The sequence below is a fragment of the Garra rufa genome, chromosome 23 (assembly GCF_049309525.1).
Source record: "Garra rufa chromosome 23, GarRuf1.0, whole genome shotgun sequence".
Lineage (NCBI taxonomy): Eukaryota > Metazoa > Chordata > Actinopteri > Cypriniformes > Cyprinidae > Garra > Garra rufa.
This window is the reverse complement of record NC_133383.1, coordinates 35,814,999-35,837,825: the sequence shown is the minus strand read 5'-3', so window position 1 is coordinate 35,837,825 and position 22,827 is coordinate 35,814,999. Positions and strand designations below refer to the sequence as shown.

Below are 22,827 nucleotides of genomic sequence, written 5' to 3'. Positions count from 1 at the left end.
ACGGTAGTATTATAACACTTCAGTTCATTGAGTAAAATAGTTTCAAAATTTGCATGAGGGTCATTTAAATAACAAACGATTACATTTGTGTCAGCAGGACTATGCAGCGCTGTCAGCCAACCAATCATCTACTGGAGATGTGCTGGACTTTGCCACAGGTGAGATATGAATTATTGTACCTCAGAAAATAAAAATTTGTTTTTACTGTTATGTTTTAACGCTGTCCTTTTAATACTTTTGCTATTAGCCTATTATTACAATACTGAATGCAGTGTTGTTTTTATTTTGTATCTTATCCACAGGGGAGTGTCAATCCACTGATTTGATGACACATGAAGACCACACAGATCTGGATCTCTCTCTAGAGCTGAATAGACAGGTGGGTAGACAGATTCAAAGTTAATTGACTGATAGCTGACCAAAACAATTTGACCAAAAATGGAAGAAAAAAAGTCACACGTTTGACCAATGGTTTCTCAAGGCCATGATCTGCTCTATATTTCAAAATATAGAAGTCAAACATGCTCCTAGCCCAAGAATCAGCCAAAATATCCCACTTGAGTATCATATTCAGCTCATTTATTCAGAAATCATCCTCAGACAAGTGACATGTATTTTCGTGGATTGGCCAACATCTGAATGAAACTGAAACTGCTTGACCTTTCAAAAAATGCTTTAGAGCTAAGATTAAGTTAGTCCAAGTGTGGTTTATTCTTGGTCACATTGTAACCAGTGGGTCAGAGCATTTACATTTTCTCAACAATACACAAATAAATTGACATAGTTCCAACCAACATATTATACTAAAAGCCACTTGTTTGTAAAACAAAAATGAATACATGTATATTTATTTTGCATTTGACTTTTTCACTTAATGCAACAAAACAGACATAATTAAATAGCTTTAGTCGTGTAAAAGCAAATAAACAAACACATTTAAATCATGGAATGTAACCTGTGGGATTAAATGAGTTAAACATTTTAGAGAACTAGAGTCATGAAAAAAATATTCACACACTGCAGCTGCTGATTTCCACATAAAAATCTCCTATGTGACATAATTGCCGACCACTTCTCTTTTTCGCGTGTTAAATTGCTTAGTGACTCACAAATGATGATCTTGCCTTAGCAAGTGTCGTTCAGACCACAGTTTGTCTGTGCATCCTAATTTTTGTAATTCAAATAACCCAGTATCTATTGAGAATCTATGGCATGTCATCTGATACATTGTTTCTTATGAAAATGAACGAGAGTGATAATGACTCTTCACTCGTTCAGGTATGCAAACTGAATGACTCTGAATGAGCTCATTCTGTGTGTGATGTTTTGAGGGCACATGTTTGACTAGGTCACCATGAATCACATTATCTGATGTCTCCATGCCAGCGCTCACATACTTCACTAATTGTATTATATGAGCAATAATCATGTGTCTCTCTCTGCAGCTTCATGCCACTCTCAGGAGAAAGCAAGAGGAAATATCTGCCCTGAAGGAGTCAAATGCGCAGCTGAGAAATCTGGCTAAACAGACTGAACACTACACCACGATACTAGATGTAAAGCTTTTTTACATACATCACAATTCCTTATTATTACAGTGTATAGTTGCAACTTATCTCACAATTCTGACTTTGTTTTTCACAATTCTGAGAAAAATGTCAGCATTGCAAGATATAAATGTAACATTCAGACTTCTGTTCTGACAATTCTGAGTAATTGGGACATTTTTTTCAGATATAACCTAGCAATTGAGAAGTCGGTAATTAATAATTTCACATTTTTATCTGAGAGAAAAGTCAAAAGTGCGAGATATAAACTCACACTTCTGACTTTTCTCAAATATAAACTTGTAATTTTGAGAAAATCATCAGTATTGTTTGTTTTTCGTTTTTCTTACAATTCCGAGTTTCCGAAAAGTCGAAAATCTGAGTTCATGTCTCACACTTCTGACTTTTTTATCAAATATAAACTTGTAATTCTGAGAAAAACATCGGTTTTAACTTGTTAGTTTTTCGGTTTTATAATTCCGAATTTCTATCTCACTGAATTTTACAATTCTTACTTTGTTTTTTACAATTCTGAGAAAAATGTCAGTATTGCAAGACATAAATTTAGCATTCTGACTTTAGTTCTCACAATTCTGAGTAATTGTCACATTTTTCTCAGAAATAACCTAGGAATTGAGAAGTCTGTATGGTGAGTTTCACCAAAAAAGTCAGAATTTTGAGTTTATATCTCACAAAACTGACGTTTTTTCTCATAATTGCACATTTGTATCTGAGAGAAAGGTCAAAAGTGTGAGATATTTATGATGAGATCAAAAAGTCAGAATTCTGAGTTTATATCTCACACTTCTGACTTTTGTTCAAATATAAACTTATTAACATAATATAAACTAATTCTGAAAAAACATCTGTATTGCGAGATATAAACTTGTTAGTTTTTCGGTTTTCTAATTCTAAGTTTATATCTCACAATTCTGACTTTGTTTTTCACATTTCTGAGAAAAAAAGTCAGTATTGCAAGATATAAATTTAAAAATTCTGACCTTTTTCTTGCATTCTTAACAATGCCATTTTTCTCAGATATAATACCAATAGATAAGTCAGTACTTCATAATTGCACATTTTTATCTAAGAGAAAAGTCAAAAGTTCGACATATAAACCAAGTCGAAAATCAGAGTTTATATCTCACACTTATGACTTTTTTCTTAAAAATAAACTTTTCAGTTTTTTATCAGTTTCCTTACATTTCCGAGTTTATATCTCACAATTCTGACTTTGTTTTTCACCATTTTGAGAAAAAGTCAGTATTTTGAGATATAAATTAAAAATTGTAACTTTTTTGACTTTTTTCTTGCAATTCTAAGTTTACATCTTGCAATCGTGACATTTTTCTAAGATATAAACAAACAATTCTAAGGAAAAAAATAGTGCGAGATTTATCAAAAAAGCTAGAATTTGAAGTTTATATCTAATTTTTAAAATATGAGATATAAACTCAGAATTGCAAAGTATAAAAAGTGACTTTTTTCTCAAATATGAACTAAAAAGAAAAAATGTCAGTATTGCCAGATATGAAATGACAATTCGGACAATTTACATCCTGCATTTACATCTGACTTTTTTTTTCTTCCAAGAATATAAAATAAAAGAGGTCATTGAGCCTTTTATCTCACATTTCTGAATTCTCATAATTGCAAGTTTATATCTTGCAGTTCTAAACCTATATCTCACAATTCTGTTTAATTTTTTTTAATTGTGAGTTTATATCTAAGAAGAAAAAAGAAGTCATTATTGCGAGATATAAAAACAGGATTGTTGGAAAAAAATTTAAATCCAGGCCTTAAAATCACAACATAAAATCAGCAAAAATGTAGCATAAAATCAAAACTGAATTCAAAAGTTATTTACCTTCTCACTGCACATTCCTGGTCTTATGAACACTTCAACTAATAATGTTATTCCAAAGAAAAAATAATTGTCTTTGCCCCATTATATTATCCTGTTTCACCTGTTAACTTAGTGAGTTAGCCTAACATTTAACTGTGGGACCATTAATATAGGTTAATTTTAAATATATCTTTTTATACATATAATATTTAGCATTTTTTATTTTGATATAGTGAACAGTTCATGGGTGTTAAGCAGTGAAATGGTAATTATTTGCATTATGAATGTTATTCACCTTTCAGAAGTAAGGACTGCACCTATCTGTTTTATAAACTGTAATATCACATTACACATACTTCTGTAAAACTTCAGCAGCCAGAGGGCAGCAAGACCTCCACATTTTCAGTGTCACACCCTCGAATGACCATTTGTCAATTCCACTTCCTGTCTTCAAGGCCCTGACAACATCGTTCCAGAGCAACTCAGTATCACACTGCACTCCTGCAAGGCCAACAGGAGACCATTCTTCTGAACACTCCTGGATCTCTCTGCTGACACAGAACGACCCATCAGATCCATCTTCCACAGCTTTATCTAACCCCACCACCACTGACATAGAAACCCAAACATCAGGCGTCAAGCGACAGCTATGGTCCAGCTGGAATGACCTTCTGTGTGAAGATGCTGAGGACACCAGCTTGACCTGTCCATCAAGTTCCAAGCAGCCCAGACTTGAAAGTGAACTTGTACAACTAGACTTGGAGCATCTGAAGGCCCAGCTGGACCAGGATGAACAAGCTCCTCAGCAAATAAGAGAAGATTCAGACCTGACTCAGAATCAAAGCCTTGAGATGTCCTCTGAAGGGTTGAACGCAGAGAAGGTGAAGATATTTGGGGCTTTCCAAGGGCTTCAGGTGGTTACAGCCACCCCATCAGTCATATCTGATCTGAACATGAGTGGGGGCGATGGAAAAGTGTGCTTTAAGACTGCAATCAGGGACCACAGTACAGTAAAGACCAAGGTTTTTCCACATGGAAAGGCTTTCACCTCTCACACACCAACTGGATCTTGTAGGTTTCTTTGGGTTCCTAATGAGCACTGAAAGGGTTCATTCAACCAAAATTAAAATTCTGTCATTAAAGGACTAGTTCACTTTCAGAACAAAAATTTACAGATAATGTGCTCACCCTCTTGTCATCCAAGATGTTCATGTCTTTCTTTCTTCAGTCGTAAAGATTAAATTTATTAAAAGAAGTTATCAAAAGAAATTCGTTTTTTTGAGGAAAACATTTTAGGATTTGTCTCCATATAGTGGACTTCTATGGTGCCCCCAAGTTTGCACTTCCAAAATGCAGATTAAATGCAGCTTCAAAGGGCTCTAAATGATCCCAGCCAAGGAAGAAGGGTCTTATCTAGGGAAATGATTGGTTATTTTTTTAAAAACAGTTACAATTTATATGCTTTTTAACCTCAAATGCTCGTCTTGCCTAGCTCTGCATGTACTCTGTGTATTCCAGTTCATGACAGTTAGGGTATGTCGAAAAACTTCCATCTCATTTTCTCCTCCAACTTCAAAATTGTCCACCAATCGTTTTGCTAAACAAGACCCTTCTTTCCTCGGCTGTGATCGTTTAGAGCTCTATGAATCTGCATTTTGGAAGTTCAAACTCAGGGGCACCATAAAAGTCCATTATATGGAGAGAAATCCTGAAATGTTTTCCTCGAAAAACATAATTTCTTTACGACTAAAGAAAGAGGACATTATCTGTAAATTTTTGTTCTGAAAGTGAACTAATACTTTAATTACTCACTCTCCTGTCGTTCCAAACCTGTAAGACATTCGTTTATCTTCAGAACAAATATTAAAGGTTGTATCAGCGATTTCAAACCTGAAACATAAAGTGTCAAATTCAGCTGACCTTTCTTCACGATCCGCTCGCTGCCTGCCCCATAAATCGACTGTAAAAAAAACGCGTCTCTGTGGTCAGCCTAGGGTCCGAGATATGCCAAAAAAACAATCGGTGCTACCAACGATTCCACAGCAAAACAAACAGTGTTCCAACCAATCACCGTCAGGGGGTTGGTGTTGTGGACTTTCGTACTGGTGCAGGGATGTGAGGGAGGCAGAGCGAAAGTCCACAACACCTGACGGTGAAATCGCTGATACAACCTTTAATATTTGTTCTGAAGATAAACGAATGTCTTACGGGTTTGGAACGACAGGAGAGTGAGTAATTAAAGGATTAGTTCACTTTCAGAACAAAAATTTACAGATAATGTACTCTTTCTTTAGTCGTAAAGAAATGTTTTTTGAGGAAAACATTTCAGGATTTCTCTCCATATAATTGACTTCTATGGTGCCCCTGAGTTTCTCAAAATGCAGATTCATAGAGCTCTAAACGATCACAGCCGAGGAAAGAAGGGTCTTGTTTAGCAAAACGATTGGTGGACAATTTTGAAGTTGGTGGAGAAAATGAGATGGAAGTTTTTCGACATACCCTAACTGTCATGAACTGGAATACACAGAGTTCATGCAGAGCTAGGCAAGACAAGCATTTGAGGTTAAAAAGCATATAAATTGTAACTGTTTTTAAACCAATCATTTCCCTAGATAAGACCTTTATTCCTTGGCTGGGATCATTTAGAGCCCTTTGAAGCTGCATTTAATCTGCATTTTGGAAGTGCAAACTTGGGGGCACCATAGAAGTCTCTGTGGTCAGCCTAGGGTCCGAGATATGCCAAAATCAGCGTCAGGGGGTTGGTGTTGTGGACTTTCGCTCTGCCTCCCTCAAATCCCTGCACCAGTACGAAAGTCCACAACACCAACCCCCTGACGGTGATTGGTTGGAACGCTGTTTGTTTTGCTGTGGAATCGTTGCTAGCACCGATTGTTTTTTTGGCATATCTCGGACCCTAGGTTGACCACAGAGACGCGTTTTTTTTTACAGCCAATTTATGGGGCAGGCAGCGAGCGGATCATGAAGAAAGGTCAGCTGAATTTGACACGCCTAGAATCGCTGATACAACCTTTAAGTTATTTTTGATGAAATCCGTGAGCTTTCTGACCTATGTAAGTTTTCTTTGTGCACAGAAAGTTTTCTCATAGCATGGTAGTACACTCTTAAAAATAAAGGTGCTTCAGGATGCCATAGAAGAACCTTTTTGGTCTAAATGGTTCCATAAAGAACCTTTAACATCTGAAGACCCTTTCTGTTTCACAAAAGGTTATTTGTGGTGAAAGAAGTTTCTTCAGATTATACAAAGGTAGAAAGAGGTGGTTCTTCAAAGAACCTTTGATTGAATGGTTCTTTGTGGAACCAAAAAGGGTTCTTCAATGGCATCGCTATGAAGAACCTTTTAAAGCACCTTTATTTTTATTTTTAAAAAACTCTCGGATTTCATCAAAAAATATCTTAATTTGTGTTCCGAAGATGAACGAAGGTCTTACAGTTTGGAATGACATGAGGGTGAGTAATTAATGACATGAATTTTCATGTTTGTGTGATTCAAAGAGTTGAATTTGTGAAAAATCCAGAGTATTCCATGTAGATCAAAGAAACTTTGTTCAAGTCCTTATTTGAGCAAGTCTGCTTCTGAATTCCCTTTTTTTAAAAATAAAGGTTCTTTATTGGAATCAATGATTCCAACAAGAACCTTCAATATCCATGGAACATTCCAATGCACAGAAGGTTCTTCTTAGTGGACATGAGTTCTTTTGATTTAGAAAGTTCTTCACACCAAGACAAAATGGTTCTTTTAAGAACTTCTCACTTAAAGGTTTCAAAACGGATGGCTCCTACGCTTTTGTGACCTTGTGGGAAAGCAAAATGTAGAGTGTCTGCACACTTCAGAATCTAAAGTTCACGCTGAAGGGTTCTTGGAAATTCTTTTCGATTCATGACTCAAACGGACACTTTCCAACAGAGGAAAAAAGCTGATGTGCCACAGTTTATCACAAGACAATGAGGTCAAATCTTATATACATTTATTGAAGCAACCTATCCATTGATGTAGGACTATGTATTGACAGTGTGTAGAATTTTACACTAGAAATAAATTATATTTTGTGGCCTTTGTAAAGCTGATTTAAAGGTGAAGAATGTAATTTCTGCACCACTAGCTGCTCCACACCGTCTTCCACTGATTGGCCAAACTGGTAGCTTCACCCCCAAACTCACACCATTGGTTGAACCCAGCAGACTGCTCAAATTGCAAAAGGTTATACTAGTGGTGCAAAATGTTACATTTCACCTTTAAAATTCTATGCGTCAAACTTTTTTACAGTAAATACACACAAATTTTTATACAATGCTGTTTTGTTGATGTTATCAGTGTAGTGACAGCTTCACAATTTGCCTTTTTATGACTATGCAATAGTGTCAAAGCTCACTGTTTGCAAGGGTGGATTTTAGGTTAGCAAGTTAATGTTTTTTAAACAGAAACAAGGACACCCTTCTCGCCAGGCTACAATATATTCTCACCACATGGTATGAGGAAGCTGGCAAAAAGTCACAAATGCCTTCACTATATTCCTATTGAGCAGCAGAAGGGCTCGGAAAGACTGAAAAAGAAAAAAAATGAACTTAAACACCATTTCCTCAAGGGAGTATTCAAGGGATTTATAAACAACTATTAAGTGTATAATACTGGGTCCGGCATTCATTTTTGCTGTTTGTAAATTAAACGTCAAGGTTACATTCCTGAGAGAATTCTTACCGAGTTACGTTCTTATTAGTATCGTATTAGGCTGTACCCTGGTTCTGCTACGGTTGAGTATAAAGGATCATCTGATGGATGAAAGATGCAACAAGAAATGGGAATTGAATAAACATGCAGAAGAGAATGTATAAACACATTGCTATACAGTATGCATGCATATAATATTTTCATACTTTCTGCAGTTGGTGGTGGAGGTGCTGCTGCTCTCCTGAAATAAAACACAGCAAGATGTAAGATACTATTAAAGCTGATGGTCATATTTACATAAGGAATAAAATAGACTTATTGCTGAATGGTAAATGATGGAGCTTCATCTGTAAGGATGGAGGGCTCACCTGCCAGCTGTGGGAAGTGAACGAGTGGGAGCCGATCGCTGATTGTTGTAGAAGTTCTCATATGGAACAGGTGCTGAGAAAAGATCACAGGAAAGTTCGACCATACATAAAATGTCATAAAACTGAATGGAACTCAAACAGAGTTCATGCAGTACTTTTCTTTACAACAGACCATCAAGCTCTTATAAGGACAAAAAGGCAGCATAAAAGCTGGGTTATTATAGTTAAACTAAAACTAAAATTGAAACTAAAATTAAAAGCAATCAAACATTGCTAGTTTAAATAAAATAAACATTTACTAAAATAAAGTAAACTATAAAAAATGATTTCAGATTCTCATTTTATCTTAACCTGATGTACTAAAATACCTAAAACATATAATGATTATATATACATATATATACAGCCAAGTCCGAAATTATTTATTATTAATAAAACTAAATTTAAACTAAAACTGAACTAAAACTAATTACAAAATAAAAATGGAAATATAAAAATGAAAACTGATTAAAAATATTATTAAAAACCATAATAGTACCTCATTGATGCTAACATAACATAACCTTCAGAACATATAATAGCTCTTTTTGAGAAAAAAAAAAAAGAGAAATGTAAATGTGTAAAATTTTATACTAGAAATTCTATTTTTGTGGCCTTTATAAAGCTGATTTAAAAGTGAAGTGTGTAATTTCTGGACCACTAACTGCACCAAACAGATTTTTAAAAATAATGGCCAAAAAATAGTCATCTCCTGTTTTCCATCGGTTGGCCAAATGATTAGCCCCGCCCTCAAACTCACCTCATTAGTGAAGACCAGTCAGGTTGCTCAAACATACTGCAATTCCATTTGGTGCCACTAGTGGTGCAAAATTGTACATTTCACCTTTAAATTTCTTAATGTATAACAGTGAATACAATACAAATATTTATGCAACGTTGTTTGGTTGATGTTATCAGTGTAGTGAGAACTTCACGATTTGACTATGCAATAGTGTCAAAGCACACTGTGTTTGCAAGGGTGGATTTTAGGTTAGCAAGTTAATAATGTAAATCATTATTCAATGGAAATGTTCCCAACCTTGTCAAATCTCATTTGTCACTGAGCATATTTAAGTTCGGAGTGGTCTAGGTTTGATATCAGTGTTTTGTGATAATCAAACTGGAACATGTAAAATCATAAATGAGATTTTCAATCAATAATACCTTTGAGCTTTTCATGGACAATGTCGTTTGAACTAATTGTATTGTTTTGCTGCTTAATACTGCAAACTGGTGTGTCTTCCCATATTATTTTAATGTATTATCTTAATTATGAACACACTGGTTTGTCGTGCAAACAGTTTCACCGTTTACTGCACTTTGTTATTCTCTTCCTTATTTCCCTACAGCGGCTAATGAACCGGAAGTCTGCCACATTCACAGAAAACGGCTTACTTCTGCGTTAAAAAATAAGGTGGATAGTCTATTTGAGGTGTATGCTTCTTCTAGAAATCTTTCAAACCAAGTAGTGATCTGTAGGTCAATGCAGAAAATTTGCGTAACCAACTGATCAGAAATCTGTGTTGGGAATTCTATCACCCTCATACAAAATTAGTTGCATGCATTCCTTTTATATTGACTGGATTTGACCTGAATGTATTATTGTGAAAACCACACCGCTGAGAGTACCTGGTGGTTTGTCTCCTGTTCTTCTGAGGTTGATAAAATGCTCAATGTCTTCTTGAATGTTACACTGCTCCAGTGACTTCCTCACTTCCTCATAGAGCTGTGAACACAGACACACATGGTGAGGCGAGTTCCATATGTGGGTCCCACCTGATGCCGCACAGTCAGGTTACCTCATCGCTGGCAACACACTGCTGGGAGAGATGGTTGAGATGGGTCCACACCACATTTCTCAGGGTGTTGATCCTCTCCACTTCCTGTTTCTCAAAAAACTGTGGTAAACATGCACTTGAGAAGTCAAAGTAGAATGTTTAGAATATCATAAAACAGCCTCATAAAATGTCTTTCCTCATTCAGTACGATAATCGGCAAATATAAAACATGTTAAAGCATTTTATGTGTAATTTAGTAGTTTAGTTTGACCTTTAATGGTTATACAGTCAATACTAAATGCCATTTACAACCTATTTTCAAAAGGTATGCAGGCTTCACATGACCTGACATGATCACATCTGACTTGTCATCGATCTGTTGTGAAAAGCGATCATCGTGTTGGGGTGTGTGATGCAGGCTAAGGCGTAGAGCTCACCTCACATGCTTTGACATGCTCGTTCAGCCACTCCTCCCTCATCTTCCCCAACAAGGACACATTCTGACTGTATATCCTGTCTATCATAGAGTCGAACAAATAAAAGATGTTAAAATTAGAAATTAATTATGTGTTTAGGGCTGGGCAATACAGCCAAATAAGGTCACATGTAATTTAGATGTCTGACTTTTCTTTTTAGAGGCACCATAAATGCAGACCAATAACTGGCCATAACAAAATAATAACAAGCTAATTCATTTATTTTAATAAAGTACTTCTAAGTAAAGGCCTTTTTTCTATAGGTTAACATGTATGTGTTTGATTTACTAAAGAGAACAGACTCAGACTACAATGATTGAGCGGTATATTGTTTGATTCACCAAAAAAAAACTAACTCATAAGACTCAATTGTTCGGGAATGGGACTACACTGATTGAGCAGTTTGTTGTTGATTCGCTAAAGAGAGCCAACTCATAAGACTCAATCGTTCAGGAATCATACTACACTGATTGTTGGTGATTCACTAAAAAGAACCAACTTGTAAGACTCAATGGTTAAGGAATCGGAATACCCTGATAAATGTGTTTGATTTACTAAAAAGAACACTCATCAGACTCAATCAGTAGGGAATCGGACTACACTGATTGAGCATTATGTTGTTGATTCATTAAAAATACCTGACTCAATCGTTTGGGAATCTGAATAGTTCGGGTATCATACTACACTGATTCAGCAATACGTTGTTGATTCACTAAAAGGAACCGACTCATAAGATTCAATCGTTCAGGAATTGGAATACCCTGATAAAGTGGTATGTGTTTGATTTACTAAAAAAAACAACTCATGAGACTTGATCGTTTGGAAATCAGACTACACTAATTGAGCTGTATTTTGTTGATTCACTAAAAAGAACCAAGTCATAAATCATTCGGGAATCGGACTACACTGATCGAGCAGTATGCTGCTGATTCACTAAAAAGAAAAAACTCACTAGACTCAATCGTTTGGGAATCCGACTACCCTGATAGAGCTGTATGTTGTTAATTTACTAAAAAGAACCGACTTATAACACTCAATCGTTTGGGAATCGGACTACACTGATCGAGCAGTATGCTACTGATTCACTAAAAAGAATCGACTCATAAGACTCAGTTGTTTAGGAATGGGACTACACTGATAGAGCAGCATATTGTTAATTCACTAAAAAGAATCGACTCATAAGACTCAATCGTTCGGGAATCGGACTACACTGATTGAGCAGGATGTGTTTGATTCACTAAAAAAGAACTGACTCATAAGACTCAGTCATTCAGGAATCAGACTACACTGATTGAGCTATATTTTGTTGATTCTCTAAGAAGAACCAAGTCATAAGACTCAATCATTCGGGAAACAGACTACATTGACTGAGCAGCATGCTGTTAATTTACTGAAAAAAAAAACGACCGACTCATAAGACTCAGTTGTTTGGGAATTGGACTAAACTGACTGAGCAGTATGTTGTTCATTTACTAAAATGAATCGACTCATAAGACTCAAACCATTCAGAAATCAGACTACATTAATTGAGCAGTATGTTCTTGATTCACTAAAAAGAACCAACTCGTAAGACCCAATGGTTTGGGAATCAGACTACACTGATTGAGCAATATGTGTTCGATTCACTAAAAAAGAACCGACTCATAAGACTCAGTCATTCAGGAATCAGACAACACTGACTGAGCTCTATTTTATTAATTCACTAAAAAGAAACAAGTCATAAGACTCAATCATTCGGGAAGCAGACTACATTGACTGGGCAGTATGCTGTTGGATCACTAAAAAGAAGCAACTCACAAGACTGAATCATTCGGGAGTCATTAAGCTGTATGCTTTTGATTCACTAAAAAAAGCAACTCATAAGACTCAGTCATTTGGGAATCAGACTACACTGATTGAGCTGTATACTTTTGATTCACTGAACAGAACTAAGTCATGAGACTCAATCATTTGGGAATCAGACTACACTGATTGAACTGTATGATTTTGATTCACTGAACAGAACTAAGTCATGAGACTCAATCATTTGGGAATCAGACTACACTGATTGAGCTGTATACTTTTGATTCACTGAACAGAAAAGACTCAATCATTTGGGAATCAGACTACACTGATTGAACTGTATGATTTTGATTCACTAAAAAGAACCAACTTACAAGACTCAGTAGTTTGGGAATCATACTACACTAATTGAGCAGTCGATTCGATTCGATTCATTAAAAAGAACCGACTCATAAGACTCAACTACTCAGGAACCAGACTACAACTACACCACTGTATATTGTGCACTGTAGATTTAGTAGCAGTGTTCAAAATGTCCAAATTTATTTGCCTGACGTGTATATATATTAGCCTAATGACATGTTTGCAAAGAAACAAACATTACAGACAGATTTTTAAAAAGTGCACACATTACATACACAATATTAACAATATTCAAGACTGCTTAGTTTTATATTACCAACACAACCCTCTCAAATCTTCAATATATTGCCCAGCCCTAGTTAAAATACATTATTATAAGCAAGTATATTAGTGCATCTGCTGACATTCTTACCGGCTTCCTCTGCCGTCTGCTTGGCTTGCTGTGTTTTGGCATACAGCTTGAAGTAAAAGAGAGTGACATTATTTATACAACAGAATGTCTTTGTACGGTCATTCACATCTTACAAGCACAAAATACAAACAGCTCATCTCTCTTCTTTTTATATAACTGTTCTCTAAAAACAATTCTGTCTCAGAAGAGATGAAGACTGGTCGTTGACTGGCTACAAAAGTTTTATAGCCTTTCAACAGCTCAAGAGTCTTATCCTCAGGGGATTACAAATACTTCCAACATTACTGCCATTACAATGATTCACAGCGCTGTACGTGCTTCAGCAGTCCTCTGTACCCATGCGCCGCCTTCATGGTTTGTTTTGCATGCTGCTTTGCTGTACTAACTCATTTGCCTGCTCTCAAGAGGTGCAGCTCTATGGAATTTAGGCCTGATTTCATCTATTTATAAAAGAAAGGTTGTTTTAGGTAAATGCACATATGAATATGAATCAGAATTCATATGCAAATATCACTGTTAGCTACATTTTCATTCTACCATGGCATTCTATAATGCTTGACTCTGATTGGCTGGAATGTTCGCTTTATTGCACAGGTAGTTCCAGTCAGGTTTAATCACTGTTTTAAATGAATGTAATGGCTACAACACAGCTAATAGTCAGAAGTCAAGTCATCTTTTATCTAAAGAAAGCACTGTCTGTTTCTTTTTCCTGTTTTCACACTCGCCCCCACACACTCGTACGCACAGATCTTGTCATCACTGCCCTGCAACTTTATCATTTAGTTTCCCTACTAAAAAAAGGTTAACATTTCCTAGTAGTGTGGTGTTTGAGACACTCAAACAGGTTTGGAAAAACTTGAGTGAATGAACAATGCCAGAATATACATTTTTGGGTGAACTAAAGTGTTTTAAAATCTGAATGAAAGATGAATAAGTACACTTTGTAAAATTTTTAGCACTTAAACTGTCTTAAAGTTCTTAAAAAGTATGCAATTTCCAAAATTCTCACAGAAGTTTAATATTTAACAGTTTAGCATTTGGAACAAGCTCTAACCAGAGGAAAATCAATACAGATACAGGTACACCTCTAATACTGTAATAAGTGCAGTTAAAAGCAAAATGCATGACCGGAGTATAGCAAAAAAACAAAAACAAAAAAAAAACACATAAGTGAAAGCAAGATTGTCACAGTGATCATACAAAACAGAAAAAAACTGATGCAAAGTTACAGTTTTACTTAGGTACCTTTTCTTGCTGCTTAGAACTGCTAGTGGTGGCGTTTCTGTTCATGTTCTGTTCTGCTTCCTCTTTATCTCGACACTTTTGCTCATAAGTCTTCTTCGCCTTAAAAATAACATCCGTTGGCATTTAAAGTGTGATTACTAGAACATATATCTATATTCTGTATGAGCTATAATAAGCCAATATAGATATGCCATCTACTCTTCTACATCTACTTTCATACTCTATATACGTTCACACACAACTTTCGCTACAAAAGTCGCGAATCGCTATAAAAGTGCACACTGAACATTTCTTATGAGTTCAAAACACAATAATGTATTTATATCATAAAAGGGTTGTTTGCAACATCAGATGTGGTACTGCAAAGTTTCAGTTCTTAAGTAATAAATACAGATGCATTGTGGGGTACCTTGAAGCTAATAAAATGAAGGGAAATGAAGTTGGTTTATTTACCAACCTGAGGTCACCACTATCAAGAAGGCTTTATTTAAGCTTGAATGAAAAGCTGTCTTTTTAATGAACAATGCTATTCAGCACAGATCACTTCCCATTTTGTACAGCTAAAATCAGGTGCACTTAGTCACTTCCCTCCTGCCACTGAATCAGAACATATAAAGTACTTCCCATAAAGGAAATAAGGTACCTTACAAAAGTGGGCAGCTAAACCACCTATTATAGCAGCAGCACTAAACTAAGCAAAGAGTGCCTTTGGTCTTTCTGTCATACTAACCTCAGCCGTTTTCTTATATTGAGCTGCTTTTTGCTTATGAAGAGCATCCATTTGTTGTTCTATCTGAAAAAAAAGCACAGCTTTTTATTAATTTCTTCAATTTAGCATGTAGAAAATTTTTTACTTTTAGTAAGCCATTTGTAGGTTGATTCACCTAAAAAGTGTAAACATTCTCTCACACTTTTAAAACATTGTGCTGTTTGTTTTAAGCATTCCGACCAGCCAGGAAAGCAACACAGGCTCAGCCGGTGGTGTGAGTTTGGGGCGGGACTATCTGTTTGTTTGACCAATAGCAGATGACCGGAATTGTGTTCCAAAACGTACTGAATATATGTGACCATGGACCACAAAAGCTGTCTTAAAGGGTTACTCCACCCCAAAAATGTAAGTGTTGTCATTAATCACTTTGTCTTCGGAACACAAATTAAGATATTTTTGATGCATTCTGACAGCTCTCTGGCACTCCCATAGACAGCAATGTAATTAAACACGATCAACATCCATCAGCGTATTTTTGTTGGTTTGCATACAAAAAGTATTCTTGTTGCTTCGTAAAATTACGGTTGAACACCTCATGGATTATTTTACAGATCTCCTTGCTACGTTTCTGGATGTTGATCGTGTTAATTACATTGCTGTCTATGGGAGGGTCACAGAGTTGTCAGAATGCATCAAAAATATCTTAAATTGTGTTCTTAAGACGAACAAAGCTTTAACAGGTTTGGAATGACATGGGGGTAAGTGACATGGGGTGAGTAGATTAGCATAACACCGCCCATATTATTTGGAAGGATAGAAGGACAGTACAGAGAATTCAGTACTGACCATTCAAAGGCGAGTTTGGGCAGTGCGTTTCAGAAAGGCGGGGCAAAGAGGAGCAATAATGTACAGTATGTGGAAAAAAATATGTTTTTTGAACCTTAAACTACATAAACACATTGCATTACAACATCTACCATCCAATGGCAAAGTGCAGTAACTACACATTTGTTCAAAATTGACTTAAGGCTTAAAATGGACTTTGTGACAACCGTTTTGTCTTGTAGCAAAGTCTTCTGGTTCAATTTTCAACATGTTTGACTAGCTGGTGTAAACATTTTAAAGGCATTTTTCTCAGGTTCAGTGTTGGCGTAGTTACTGCACTTTGCCTTTGGAGGGCAGAATACACAAAATAATGCTCTTTTTAGCAACATCACATGACCCCTTTAAGTAAAGATCATGTTCCATGAAAGTATTTTGTAAATCTCCTAATGTAAATATATCAAAATTAAATGTTCCATTAGTAATATGCATTGCTAAGAACTTCATGTGTTCAGCTTTAAAGGCAATTTTCTCATTTTTGCACCCTTTGATTATATAGTTGTCTCTCAGCCAAATTTTGTCCTATCCTAACAAACCATACATCAATGAAAAGCTGATTTATTCAACTTTCGGTATAAATCTATATAAAAAAACTGACCCTTACGACTTGTTTTGTGGTTCAGGGTCACATATTGCTAATGCTTAATTCTACTACAGTACCCGCAGTTTTTAAAGAGATAGTTGTAGGTGATTTTGTTCCTTCAGTAGATCACAAACAAAGATTTTTAACTCAAACCGTTGCAGTCTGTCAGTCATATAATGGCAGTCAATGAGACTCACGGTTTTGAGAGTAAAAATATACACAGACAAAACCAAATTAAACCCTGTGACCCGTGACGATACTATAAGTTCGAAGCATGAAACAATCGCGTTCACAACAGCCGGTGCGTGACGTGTCAACGTGCTTTGGCATAGTAGACGCATGCGCGGAAGCGATCTGTCATGCATCACTCATTGTTTATACAGTACAGAGATTGTGGGTACGACAGCTACTCAAAATGGTAATAACTTGTGCTTATCCTGATTGTTGCAACCGATTAAAAACTAAAAGAATACGTTTGCTTGTGCAAACTCATCCGGAGATATTGACTTTTTTTACCTTTTTAACTTTTGAGCCTGATGGATTGTTATGTTGCTTGCTCTCCGTCACACACGGCTATTATGAACATGCTCAGGACAGTTGGACATTGCAGTGGATCAGAGGTAAAAAATGATATCAATACTGTTCAGTTTCTTGCACAGACTGATTGTTTGTGTGTTAAGACCTCAGTGTATCGTCACGAGCCACAAAGTTTAATTTGGTTTTGTCTGTGTATGTGGGTCCCATTGACTGCCATTATAAGACTAGTAACGGTTTAAGTTAAAAATCTTTATTTGTGCCCTACTGAAGAAACAAAGTCACCTACATCTTGGATGCCCTAGGGGTAAGCAGATAAACATCAAATTTCCAGTTTTTGGTGAAGTCTTTGGATATATTCTTCCCTGTTTGGTTTTTTACGCCACAGCTCAAGATCGTCAAAATCAGCTAATGAGTGTTTTCATTTCGATTTACACCTCAGATGATTGGGTAAAACACAGCTGAACACCATAAGCAAAGATGGGAGATTGCAAATCACATTCTTCCAAGAGGTCCTGTGTCAGCTGAGCAACTACCATTGAGATGAATGGGAATGCTAACGATAACAACAGGTATGAAAAGATCAAAAATCAGAAAGACACTTTAATTTTAATCAGTAAATAAGAAAGTATGAAATTCTGTTTGTATGTCTTACCTTCTTCCGGGCCTCTTTTTGTTTCTCTCTGAAGTCTTCTAATTTTTTGGCTTCCTCCCTCATGGTTTGGGCCAAATGCAGATGGGACAAACTCATGTTTTCTGTTTCTAAACACACATTTTAAACATTAAGGAGGGTAACAGAACAATAACTGCAATCATTTAAGTTTGCAGACAGAGTTGACTTACGTAATTTGAAAACATCGAGCGATCGTTTCAGGGTGCTAAAAACAGAAAAAGGAAAACGTTGATAAGCAACCGACGTCCATTTTGTGCAATAAAACCACTGTAAAAATGCTGACATCAGTCACTGGTATAGTACTCAGTTAAACAGTTATTTTTTTCTCTCGCCCTATGGTAAAAGGAAAAGGTCTAACCACAAACCAACTACAAACATGTGACCAGCCCAGAAACTGTTAGGTTTGTACTTTGAAATGATCTAATGCAGCATTTCAATGTTGTGCTCGTTAAATGTTATCTGTGGATCAGTTTCCAACCAGAACAACAGTATAACACGTCATATTCACTCCAGAACCTTATTACTAAAGAAATAAAAATAGTTAACCTCTATAAAAAAGACCGCTACATTAAAAATGTAAGTAATGCTTGCCCAAGTTATTATGAGCAGTTATACAGCCTATACTTGAACATATGCCAACATGAACAAAGAACATGATACAGTAATTGTGTTTGCTTGGTATTGTTACAGCAGGGTTCCTCAAATCTTTCCCTGGAGGGCCAATGTGCTGCAGATTTTAACTCTAACCCTGTTTGCACTTACCTACCTGTGATTTTCTAATGTTCCTGAAGACAATGATTAGCATGCTCATGTGTGTTTGATTTGGGTTTGATATAAACTCTGCAGGAAAGTGGATCTCGTGGGTCAGATTTGAGATGCCTGGTTTACTGGCTCAGCCCAAATCTGCCAACATCCAAGTTTAGCTTCCTCCTTTTATATTCTGTTTGCTCAAAATATTAATGGCACACCTCTCCACTAGGCCTGTCACGAAAACAACTTCTTGCCTCAGAAATAATTCAGAAAAATCATTTTAAGCTACTGTATTTATAATCATAATATTACAGCATACTAATGCAAGAAGGCCTACAAACTTTCAAATGAAATATTTAGGTCATTGAAATTAAGTTTTAAAATAATAGATACCTTTAAAAACTTGAATAAATAGCAAATCTGATTATTGCAACAGGCCTACGCGCCACTAGAAATCAGACGATTTGATGTCTTTAGCACGAATGGTAAGTTTAACATTTAGAGTTATGGCTTTACTATAATATGTAATGAAACCCAAAACATAATAACGCACCTTGAAATTGTAATTTATAAAATATAGCCATAATATTAACTGTAAATGGTACTTACTTCATTTCACTGTGTCCACACACTTTCTTGGACAAACCCAAAAGCTCCTTGGCATATTTTTCTTCTATCGCAGCTCTGAAAATAGGTGTGGTTTTTTTATATTTTAGATGATTGTTTTGTACATAGTGACATAACGAGTTAATCTGTCAGATTACTTGCCTAAAATGCATTCGTTTTTGAATCAAATGTTAAAATAATTATATCAGGCATGATTATTAAGTATTTTATAGCAATATGAAGGATTTTATGTTTCACACGTTCTATGCTGAGTAATAGTTTCCACACATTTGCAGTGTTTTCTCCATCCCAGCTTAATATGCAAAGACAACACCAAGACATTTAAGACAGTCAAACTAAAAATTATTCAGATACCAGATATACTTTTTGATATTTTTTACTAGTGGGTGCAGGACACTATAATTAATTTATCTAAGTGAGGATAGCAAAATAAAGTAAACTATGACATATCATACCTACAAATTCTTCATACAATGGATTATCACTTTGCCCTCACCATGTTTTGCTTAAGTGTTTAATAGCTAACGCAACCTTTTTACACCACAGACTGAACAAAATTTGATAACTGGTCAACAATGTATTGATAGTTGTGTAAATATTGTCATACTAAATATTGACTGAATTTTTGGTTGATTGTAATTTATTACATACCTTTCTATCAAAGTTATCTGACTGTTCTTTTTATATTTAATTTTTTATATTACCATTTTTTAAACTATAGTGAATAAACTGTCAAAATGTGAGAAATGTGGCAGGTTTCTGAATAAATTTTGGTTAGACTGTATTTGTTTGAGTATCCCAACCAGTCTGCCTAGATAATACGATTTTAAGAAATTAGATCGTGAATCAACTACAGTCAGGGCATTCACATTTGTTCAAAAATTTTAAACTCAACCTCATAAAAAATATTTTAATCCATTACTAATCGTGCATTAAAAGGGTTGGATCACCCAGAAATTACAATTCTGTCATCATTTACTCATCCTTAAGTTCCATTCCTGTATGACTTTATTTCTACTCTTGAACAGAAAAGATTATTTCGAAGAATTTCGGAAACCAAACAATTTCTGGTCCCCATTGACTTCTGTAGTATTTTTCTTTCATATGGAAATCAATACCAGCAGCTGTTTGGTACTACTAGCATTCTTTAAAATATCTTCCTTTTTGTTTGACAGCAGAAAGAAACTCTTACAGGTTTGAAACAACTTAAGGGTGATTACATTTTTGGGTAAACTTCCCTTTACGAAAGTAAAATGATCCATTTTGATACCATGTCAACTTTAACTTCCAGTATTTGCTGCAGTAACACTTTGATTGAACAGTGGTGCGAGGGAAAAATTATAACTGTAAATCATTTTCACATCAACAACAGGAAATCTTGCAACAATGCTTGTCATGAGGTATTTTTCCCCTTTTTTTAAGACTTCGGTTTCTGTTACTTTCCTTCAGTTATATGTGAATGCACATGAATTTATATTTGTGATACAATCAAAAGTTTGAGGTGAAAGTGTCAAATCAGGCTGTGAAATCTCACCTGGCCTTCATGAAGTCCTCGATTTCTTTGCAAGTCCTCTTGCCGTCATTCAGGTGCTGGATGATGCTGTCATATCCAGCTGTGCAGGTGATATCAGTGTTCTTGAATATAGAAAAAACAACAACATACACATTGGCAAATGTTTCATCAAGTAACTTCACACAGGTTTTTCGTAATCTAAAAGCGCAAGCCAAGAATCCACAATGTGCCACATGTATCACCAATTCCTCATTGTAGCCTTCAGAAACATGGTGGTTTGGACTGTTGACTATCATTACCCATGAGAGCTCAGTCTCTGTAATTTATAAGTCTGAGGGGCAGACATAGCATCATACCCAAAGCCACAGTCAACATGCAATATCTCCCAAAATAAAAGCTAAGAAAACAAATCTAAATTGCACCTTATTGCCTGCTTTGCCTAATAAGGTCTCAAAGTTCTCAGGCTGGCATGGCCAATGGTCAAATAACATGCAGACACGATTCACCATGAGACAGCACATAGAGATACGCTTTTTAAAAATGATTTACCACATATAATTTTACAGGAAAGCAACTAGTTAGGCTGTTTGATTGAGGACTAGGATATTCAGTAAGTTATGTGCTGACCAAACTTCCCTTAAAGGAAATCAGCCCTGTTTCGATATGTGACAGTCGAGCTTAAAATAAAAGGATTAACTGTTTGTTAAATCAGAGCTGGTCGGTTATGATTTAGTATTATACAAATAAACTGTATGTCCACTATATTTTTTACTAAGCATTGACTGTATGCCCCTCAAAATAAGAAAACCTTACCCAAAAATTATCCTTGAAATGTAGTTCTCTCATTGTGTCGGCTGCTGTTTGCTCACTCAGAAAGTAACTGTTAAGTTCCGTATCAGGCTGTAATAACGCTGTGACTGATTTCACACAGACGTGAAGGTCTGCTATACATCGGGCGTAAAAATAACACGCCTCAGGGTCCTAAGCGCGCATCTTTAACGTCTGTCCAGAGAGCGAAAGTTTCTGTGGGAGAGAAAACGGACCCGCAAACTTTAGTTGATGTTTTTCACCACCTAGTGACCGAACTGTGAAGTTGCAGTTCTTATGAAACTGTAAAACAAACCTAGCCATCCTATAATATAATATAATATAATATAATATAATATAATATAATATAATATAATATAATATAATATAATATAATATAATGTAATATAATATAATATAATATACAATTGAAGTCTCAAGTTTAGGCTACCTTGCAGAATCTGCAAAATGTTAATTCTTTTACAGAGCAGAGCTCTTCATTATTATTCATGAACCTTCCAAATAAGGTAATAACAGACCATTTCATTCTATAGGGGTTGTAAATGGACCATTTCTGTAGAATTTTTGCCCTTACTTAAGCCATTTACCTTCTATGTAGATATCAGAGAACAATTTAAAATATTGCATCAATGCATTTTATTGCACCTTTAAAGTCAACCTTATAAAATATATTTTAATCTAATCGTGCATTAAAAGGGTTGGATCACCCTGAAATTACGATTCTGTCATCATTTACTCATCCTGAAGTTGCTTCATTCCTGTATGACTTTATTTCTTCTCTTGAACAGAAAAGATTATATTTTGAAGAATGTTGAAAACAGTTTCTGGTCCCCATTGACTTTTGTAGTGTGTTTCTTTCATATGGAAATCAGTAGGTACCAGCCGCTGTTTGGCTACTACCAGCATTCTTTAAAATATTTTCCTTTTTGTTTGACAGCAGAAAGAAGCTCTTACAGGTTTGAAACAACTCAAGGGTGATTACATTTTTGGGTAAACTTTCCCTTTACTTAAGCAAAATGATCCATTTTAATATAATGTTGACTTGAACTTCCAGTATTTGTTGCTGTAACTTTGATTGAACAGTGGTGCGAGGGGACAAATTATAACTGTAAATCATTTTCACATCTACAACAGGAAATCTTGAAACAATGCTTGTCATGAAATATTTTTCCCTTTTTTTAAGTT

The 22,827-nt window shown here is 35.6% G+C and overlaps 2 protein-coding genes across 2 annotated transcripts; one reads left to right on the top strand and one right to left on the bottom strand.

Moving 5' to 3' along the window:
- The first annotated feature begins 712 nt into the window (after nt 1-712).
- Nucleotides 713-5,256, top strand: mcidas (multiciliate differentiation and DNA synthesis associated cell cycle protein). The gene is made up of 2 exons (XM_073830078.1): nt 713-1,556; nt 3,849-5,256. The coding sequence occupies exons 1-2, from the start codon at nt 1,428-1,430 to the stop codon at nt 4,494-4,496; spliced, it is 777 nt and encodes a 258-aa protein (XP_073686179.1). The 5' UTR covers nt 713-1,427; the 3' UTR covers nt 4,497-5,256.
- A 2,106-nt stretch (nt 5,257-7,362) lies between these two features.
- On the bottom strand, nt 7,363-21,757 carry pstpip2 (proline-serine-threonine phosphatase interacting protein 2). The gene is made up of 15 exons (XM_073829935.1): nt 21,628-21,757; nt 20,836-20,936; nt 19,284-19,358; nt 18,095-18,129; nt 17,907-18,013; nt 15,274-15,336; nt 14,544-14,642; nt 13,299-13,344; nt 10,703-10,782; nt 10,287-10,385; nt 10,117-10,213; nt 8,449-8,521; nt 8,287-8,321; nt 8,111-8,181; nt 7,363-7,955 (listed from the first exon to the last, which is right to left on the bottom strand). The coding sequence occupies exons 1-14, from the start codon at nt 21,658-21,660 to the stop codon at nt 8,126-8,128; spliced, it is 999 nt and encodes a 332-aa protein (XP_073686036.1). The 5' UTR covers nt 21,661-21,757; the 3' UTR covers nt 7,363-7,955; nt 8,111-8,125.
- Between the last annotated feature and the right edge of the window lie 1,070 nt (nt 21,758-22,827).